The sequence below is a fragment of the Mus pahari genome, chromosome 9 (genome assembly GCF_900095145.1).
Source record: "Mus pahari chromosome 9, PAHARI_EIJ_v1.1, whole genome shotgun sequence".
Classification (NCBI taxonomy): domain Eukaryota; kingdom Metazoa; phylum Chordata; class Mammalia; order Rodentia; family Muridae; genus Mus; species Mus pahari.
Window position 1 is genome coordinate 48,886,988 of NC_034598.1, and position 7,792 is coordinate 48,894,779.

Sequence of the window (7,792 nt, forward strand, 5' to 3'; positions counted from 1 at the left end):
GAAAAACCAAAAAAAAAAGAAAAAAAAAAAAGAAGAAGCCAGGACTACAGCTCAGGTCATGACAAAACGAGGGCGAAGAATAAGAAGGCGCAAGTCTATAGGTGCTTCAGATAACCGCTCCCTCTTCATTATCCAAACCGAAGCATTAGCAGAACAGGCACAACCTCTGCAGAGGAAATTCCCTCAACTCCGACGTTTAAAAGTCAATAGAAGAGGAAGATGGGATACAACCGGAGGCAGGTGGGAGCTGCTTCAGGACCGCGGTACCGGAGTGCCAGCTCGCCCAGAGCAAGAAGCAGAGCTACTCGGTTGAGGGAAAGCGCGGAGGCTGATGATTGGTTTCCTCTGCCGCCGCAGGCGGAGAGGTCATGCAGCAGAAACAGAAAAAGGCAAAGGAGAAGGGCTTCGTGACGCGCCAGAGCCTTCCCACTTCCCACAGTGCTACAGTTTCTTCTCTTCAGCATTCACTTTGCCAAGTCTGCAGCAGGTCCCTCTGGTGTTTCCTTTCTCTCGGATATCCTCTCTTCCCCTGGGCCACTCCTGGAAGGTGAGGTTATTCTTCCCAGTTTTGAGGTATGGGACATATCTCAAAGTATTAAAAGTAGTTTTGTAATTAGAAGGGGAAAAAAAAAGTTAACCTGCATCTCTACAGTTATGGGGCTGAAAAGGCTGGGCCTGACTGAACCCTGGTGGAGAGAATGAGTCACTGCGCCCCCCACACACACTTTCTTTTTTTTTTTTTTTTAAAGATTTATTTTATTATTTTTTTCTAAGTACACACTGTTACTGTCTTCAGACACACCAGAAGAGGGCATCAGATCTCATTACCAGTGGTTGTGAGCCACCATGTGGTTGCTGGGATTTGAACTCATGACCTTCAGAAGAGCAGTCAGTGCTCTTAACTGCTGAGCCATCTCTCCAGCCCCACACACACTTTCAAGCTCATTTATCCATTAAAAAATAATGAACACAAGCCATGTTGTTAATCCCAGCACTCCGCGGGCTGAGGCAGGCTGATCCTTGAGACCCTGTCTCAAACGATAATAATAAAAAACCGAACACAATCTGGCACCTGGGAAATTGAGGCAGGAGGATCTAGAGTTTGAGGTCTGCAAAGGTTACATGCTAACTCTGTCTCAGAAGACAGGAAAGAGTAAGCTTGAGTGTAGACACATTCTGTCTAAAGAGAATACTGAGGCTCTGGGAAACAGATTTACGCTTTTTATTTTATTTTTTAATGTGTGGTGCTCTGCCTGTCCTGGAACTTGGTATGTAGACCAGGCTGGCACCGAACTCATAGAAAACTGCCTGCCTCTGGCTCCCGAGGGCTACAATTAAAGGTGTGTGTCACTCCCCCAGGCTTAAACTACTTAAAAAAATATTTCTTTTATCTTTCCAGACTTGGTATCGCATGCGTTAATTTAGTCTCAGCACTTGGGAGGCAGAGGCAAGTAGATTTTTATGAAATAGAGGCCAGCCAGTTCTACATAATGAGTTTCAGGCCAATCCCAGCCACAGGAGACCCTGTTTCAAATCCAAACAAATCAGAGACTCAGTTTACACAGACTCTCCGGGGGGTAGGGGGTGGGAACCCTACTTAGCTGAGATATAATCAATATGTCTCTCCACGTATTGATCTAGCTCGCCAGACTGGAAATCACCGAGATACCCTTTTCTCACGACACTAGCGTCTCGTACCACGTGCTCCGGGCGCGGACCAGCCATTGGTCGGTCTCCCCTGGGGGCGTGCCCCGTGCATCTGTGGCACAAGATGGCGCTGCCCTTTGCACGCTGTTGGAAGTTGTACCGCTGGGACACCAAGCGATGGGGGGTCCCCGCCGGGGAATCCCGGAGAGGTAGGCATATTTCTTTTTACTCTGTCACTCCAAAGTAGTTAACGTGTCATTCCCAGAGCGCAATCAGAGAACTCCACTCCTCATGTCTCCTCTCTCCCATCTGCCTTGGTCTATCTAGCAAGATTCCAAACCTGGGGCACCGGCATCTGGCTTCCCCAGTCAGTGATTTGCAGCTCCCAGGGCTGTCATAGTAAAGCGGCACCTCTGCTCTTTCCATGTTAACATTTGACTTTGACTTTTCTCGCTTTCCCGTCATCGCCTGGACAGCTTCAGATCAAACACAGCCCTAGGGTTACGGGTTCTTTTTGCTCTGCCCTCAGGCATCAGTTTCAAACTGGAAGAAAAAACGGCCCACAGCAGCCTGGCACTCTTCAGAGGCGACACAGGTGTCAAATATGGCTTGGTGGGACTGGAACCCACCAAGGTGGCCCTGAATTTGGAGCGCTTCCGGGAGTGGGCAGTGGTGCTCGGAGACACCACAGTCACCAGTGGCAGACACTACTGGGAGGTAACAGTGAAGCGCTCCCAGCAGTTCCGGATAGGAGTGGCAGAAGTGGACATGTCCCGGGACAACTGCGTCGGTGCTGATGATCGTTCCTGGGTGTTCTCCTATGCCCAGCGCAAGTGGCACAGCATGTTGGCCAATGAAAAAGCCCCAATTAAGGGTATTGGGCAACCAGAGAAGGTGGGGCTGCTGCTGGACTATGAGGCAAAGAAGCTGAGCCTGGTGGATGTGAGTCGGATCTCTGTGGTCCACACACTACAAACAGACTTCCGGGGCCCAGTGGCACCTGCTTTTGCTCTTTGGGATGGAGAGCTGCTAACCCACTCAGGACTCGAAGTGCCCAAGGGCCTCTAAATGTGGCCAAGACCCTGAACCGTGCTCATGGTCAGCTTTCTGTTCTTAGTGTCTAAAGCTATTTTACTTTGTTTCAAGCAACTGGTAGCTCTCACAATTCTGTTGGGATCCTTTGTGCAATATTGTAGCCATCTTCCCCTGGTCCCTACTCTGTAAGAGCTTGGTATACAGCCAAACGTTGCCAGTTTCCTAGGTCATCAGGGGAATCTGCTCCTCAGGCCAGTTCTTTGGGTCCTTCTACTTGTGCCCAGGCATGTTAGACTGTTCAGTCCTGGGGTCCTGTCTCTCAGCCCCTTCCCCTGTCCACATGTAACTTGTTTTGGGGCTTCACCAGATTCTCTAGAGTAAATGCTCTCTACCTCTGGCTGGAGGGGTGGCAGCCACAGACTTGGCCTTTCCTCTGATGCACCTCAGATTCTTGGGTTCTGGCTCCCTCAGTAGTACCTCAGCGCTAGAGATGTCAGTCCAACCCAGAAGCAGCTATCGCCACTCTGAGTCCATCTGTCTTCTGGATGCCTGATTCCTAGGCAGTTTGCCATAACCATTGTGCCAGTTATGTGACAAAGGGAAAGAGACACTAGGGAGACATGTATGGCTATGGTGCCAGAAACGTTGCCCCTGATAAGTTCCTTCTGGGTATCTGCCACAGTTCAAAGCTCCAGAAAGACAACTTTACACAATCCATTTTGGAGCCTGTTCAAACTCCCATCTCCCTTGGCCACAGAATGTACTTAATAAAAGCAGTATTTTGGTCTGAGGAAAGCCTGGTGAAACAGTTGAATATGCATGTGGAATATACAGTTTGGAAATGTATGTGGAATATACAGTCTGGCCTTGTCTGACCCTGTGGCTGTTTTATTCTACCTGCTACAATGGTGATAACTGATGGTGTCCTGAGGGGAGAAAGAGAATGACTAGATTTAGCAAAATATAAAATAAAATTATAATTCATATGATTAAAGTTTATTTGAACACAAAATACTCTGTCTATAAAATTGCTGTCAGTAGTAGCAGCGCGTCCCGGCTAAGATGGGCCGATCTCTGCAGACTTCTGAAGCCAGGTGACTTGGCTCTCACCTGTTTCTCTTACTCTGCGGCAGATACATATGCATGCAGCTAGAGGCTCTCCAAGGAAGTTGCTTGTTGGCATGATGATTTCTTCAGAGAGGAAAAGGGGACCTGGGTAAAGACCCGGACTATCTTGAGCTGAATCTCGAGGTCTCTGTGGCTAGCTCTGCTCAGGTATCCATTGAGGCATTTCTCTGTGCTGTTCACTGAAGGAATGGGGCATTTTGATTCTCATAGAAAACACCGGCCTGTGTCACCAAATGGCCGTGTCGATCCCCACGGGAGCAGCTTACTGCCATAGTATTTCTGGTGGCTGTGGGTTAAATGTGTGGCCAGCTCATGCTTTTTCTGGAGCAGGGACTGCCCCTGGGCCTGTGCTCACACCATGCTCTCTAGATTCTCTTTGGACAGGGTCTCAGCCGCCGCCTCAGCTTGAGTCTCTGAGAGCAAGTAGGAGTCATGGTAATCTTGAAGCAGTTTGACCACCTCCAGGTGATTGAACTGCACAGCATCATCCAGGGGAATGTTGCCCCACCTGTGAGGAGCAAGGGTCACAGTTAGGCAAGGAGGACATGGAGAGAGCCATTGTTGCATGTGTATGCACGGTGGCTGGAAGGCTGACCTCCTTCCCTTTAGAATTAATATTACTCACCTGTCCTTGACAAAAGGATTCACTTTGCAAGCCTCGATCAGAAATTTGACAACTTCAATGTGTCCTAGGAATATAGGTAGGAGGAAAATGATAGCGTGCAGGTCAGTTCTGCACTGTTTGATAGCGTGCAGGTAGGTTCTGCACTGTTTGGCGTAGACCCTCAGTAGTTAAGGTAGGTTCTGCACTGTTTGGCGTAGACCCTCAGTAGTTAAGGTAGGTTCTGCACTGTTTGGCGTAGACCCTCAGTAGCTAGAGTTTGTACCAAGAGGGGAGGAGAAAAGTCTTCGACATCTGCTTTTGCCAGCCCCTAGTTACAGTCTAGTCTCCCTGTCGGCTGGAAGGCCTGTAGACAAAACTGGCCATTGCCCTTTATGGGCACAATGATAGGGGGACACCTTAGAAGAGAAAGGGCCCTCCACTCTGCTCTTCCTCTTTAACCCTCTGAGTACCTTCAGCTGAGTTGGGCAGTGCTGGTGCATGCTTTTAATCCCAGCATTTGGGAGGCAGAGTTTGAGTCAAGCCTAGTCTATTGAATGGCTTCCAGGACAGCCAGGGCCACACAGAAAAACCCTGTCATGAAAAACAAACAAAAAACCCAAAACCAAAAAGATACCTTCAGCTGCAGCAACGTGTAGGGCTGTGCGGGAGTCATAATCCTTCTGCTCCATATCCATTGCTGACAACGCAAACCTGAGGGGAGTGGGAAGTCGAGTGGGTTACCCGCGCCAGTCTAGAATCACTTAGATAGCGTTATGAAGTGGGGCCAGACTGGATGGGTTCCTGTTGGTAATCCGCTGAGGCCAACCCTACTTCCAGTGACAATGCTTGTCAAATCCAAGCCATTAGTGGATGAATTCTTTTTTTTTTTTTTTTTTTTTAAGATTTATTTATTTCATGTATGTGAGTACAGTGTCGCTGTCTTCAGACACACCAGAAGAGGGCATCGGATCCCCATTACAGATGGTTGTGAGCCACCATGTAGTTGCTGGGAACTGAATTCAGGACCTCTGGAAGAGCAGTCAGTGAGTGCTCTTAACCACTGAGCCATCTCTCCAGCCCCAAGTTGATGAATTCTTAACTCATGGCAGGCACTTTGATTTTAAAACAACAAATCCTCAGGCTGGAGAGATGGCTGTGAAGTGCTTGCCCGACAAGCATGAGGACCTGAGACCTGAGTTTGATCCACAGACCCCACATTGAAAAAAATAAAAATAGTAGCACTGGTTTTTAATCCCAGATTGGTGGGGGTGGAAACAGGTATGCCCCTGGGGCTTGATAGGTTGTGACACCTGAAATTGTCCTCTGGCCACCACAGGCACACATACAAATGTGCAACTTCCCAAACAGAGGCATGTGTACACACAGAAACATGCAGACACTTATTTAAATGCAGCTTATATAAAACTCAAGCATTTAGCAGTTTGCTACACTGTGTCCTAGTAAGATGTGGGACTACGAGTATTTTATTACATCTATTTAGTCATGACAGAATTACCTTCGAAGAGCCGAGACATCTCCACTATATGCAGCAAATAAAAGGTTCACCACGGTCTTGTTCTGGAACACACATTGCATCCAACTGAGATGAACTGTGGCTGTGAACCCAGCCATGCTCAGCTCTCCCCCGTGACCCTCTCCTCCATGGACTCTTCACCATGGCCACTGCTGAAGTGTTGTGGAATGCATGGCACCTTCTAAAATACCCTTTAGGCTGCCGGGTCTTCCTTACCCGAACCTCTCCTCCTTCCCTCCGTGGGTCTAACTTCCGAGTGCAGTGCCGCAGGTTGTCATAATTGTGGAAGTTAAAGAGAGACACCAACTTCTAGAATTAGAAGCCAAAAGAACTGTTTACTTAGCCCTGGCCCTCCCTGGGAGCTCAGTTGCTCTAATTATAGTGCTTACCGCTGACTTCTTTTCTTTTCTTTTCTTTTCTTTTCTTTTCTTTTCTTTTCTTTTCTTTTCTTTTCTTTTCTTTTCTTTTCTTTTCTTTTCTTTTCCCAAGACAGAGTTTCTCTGTGTAGCCCTGGCTGTCCTGGAACTCACTCTGTAGACCAGGCTGGCCTCGAACTCAGAAATCCACCTGCCTCTGCCTCCNNAGTGCTGGGATTAAAGGCGTGCACCACCTCTGCCCGGCACCACTGACTTATTCTTTTCTTTTTTTTTTTTTTTTTTTCTTTTCTTTTTTTTTTTTTTTTAAGATTTATTTATTATATTTAAGTACACTGTAGCTGTCTTCAGACACTCCAGAAGAGGGAGTCAGATCTTGTTACGGTGGTTGTGAGCCACCATGTGGTTGCTGGGATTTGAACTCCGGACCTTCGGAAGAACAGTCGGGTGCTCTTACCTACTGAGCCATCTCACCAGCCCCCCTGACTTATTCTCAATTAAACAGTTTTAAGTGCTATATGCAGAACAACTCACCTGGCAGAAATTGATGCCCCTTTGGCTGTTCCCCAGCTTGTCTAACGGCGGTGACAGACACATCATCCCCATGACATTGGGTACAACCAGGAGGATGGCTCCTGACACAGCTGACTTGGCTGGCAGGCCCACCTGAGGAACAAGGTGGACTGGTCAAAGTGATTGCACAGGCAAGGCCACACCCACCCCAACCTCTTAGATTTTATCTGCTTCCGACTACTCTCTTCTACCCTGTGCATCAATACAGTTTGAGAATGCTTGCTGAGGCACTAACAGCACTCTGTGGGTGTTGTGTTCAAACCAGGATGTGTTCTCCAACCTTTCCTTTAAAAAGACAAATTACTTTTTAACTTTATGTATATGAGTGTATGTATGTGTACCATATGTGTGTCTACTGCCCAAGGAGGCCAGAAGAGGGCAATGGATGCTGTGGAGCTGAAGTTACAGATGGTTATGAGTCACCATATGGGTGAGCTGATCCGGGTCCTCTACAAAAGCAGCAAGTGCTGTAGAACACAGAGCCATCTGTGTTTCCAACCCCGGGAAATGGCCTCTCGGTCAAATTCTATTCTGGGAGTAGAAGACAGACAGAAAGATAAACAGGGGCTTTCAAGATGGCCTACAGGTTAAGGTGCTTGCTGTGCGAGTTTAGCAACCCAAGTTTGCTCCCTAGACCTCATGTAAAGGTGGATGGAGAAAAAGGCTTTTACAAAGTTGTCCTCTGACCTCCATACCTGCACCATCATGCATATATATACACTCATGATAAATACATTTTTAAATTTTAAAAATGGGACCTGGGGGCTGGAGGGGAGGATAGCTCAGTGGAAGACCAGGGTTTGGTTCAGAACACCTGCATGGCAGATCACAATTGTCTGTCAGTTCCAAAAGATCTGATGCCCTCCTCTGTCCTGTCTGAGCACTGCATGCACATGT

At 47.8% G+C, this 7,792-nt stretch overlaps 2 protein-coding genes across 3 annotated transcripts in view; one reads left to right on the forward strand and one right to left on the reverse strand.

The window, feature by feature from the left end:
• The first annotated feature begins 1,752 nt into the window (after nt 1-1,752).
• Nucleotides 1,753-3,688, forward strand: Spryd4 (SPRY domain containing 4). Its single transcript, XM_021205620.2, has 2 exons — nt 1,753-1,856; nt 2,177-3,688. The coding sequence occupies exons 1-2, from the start codon at nt 1,772-1,774 to the stop codon at nt 2,713-2,715; spliced, it is 624 nt and encodes a 207-aa protein (XP_021061279.1). The 5' UTR covers nt 1,753-1,771; the 3' UTR covers nt 2,716-3,688.
• The window catches only part of Gls2 (glutaminase 2), a 16,147-nt gene continuing 12,017 nt past the window's right edge, over nt 3,663-7,792 (reverse strand). For both annotated transcript variants that reach the window (XM_021205142.2, XM_021205141.2), the window contains exons 12-17: nt 6,857-6,988; nt 6,165-6,257; nt 5,931-5,992; nt 5,049-5,125; nt 4,436-4,499; nt 3,663-4,318 (exon numbers count right to left, since the gene is read on the reverse strand). In XM_021205142.2, coding sequence (XP_021060801.1) covers nt 4,162-4,318; nt 4,436-4,499; nt 5,049-5,125; nt 5,931-5,992; nt 6,165-6,257; nt 6,857-6,988 — 585 coding nt within the window. In that variant the 3' untranslated portion in view covers nt 3,663-4,161. The remainder of the gene's footprint in view (nt 4,319-4,435; nt 4,500-5,048; nt 5,126-5,930; nt 5,993-6,164; nt 6,258-6,856; nt 6,989-7,792) is intronic.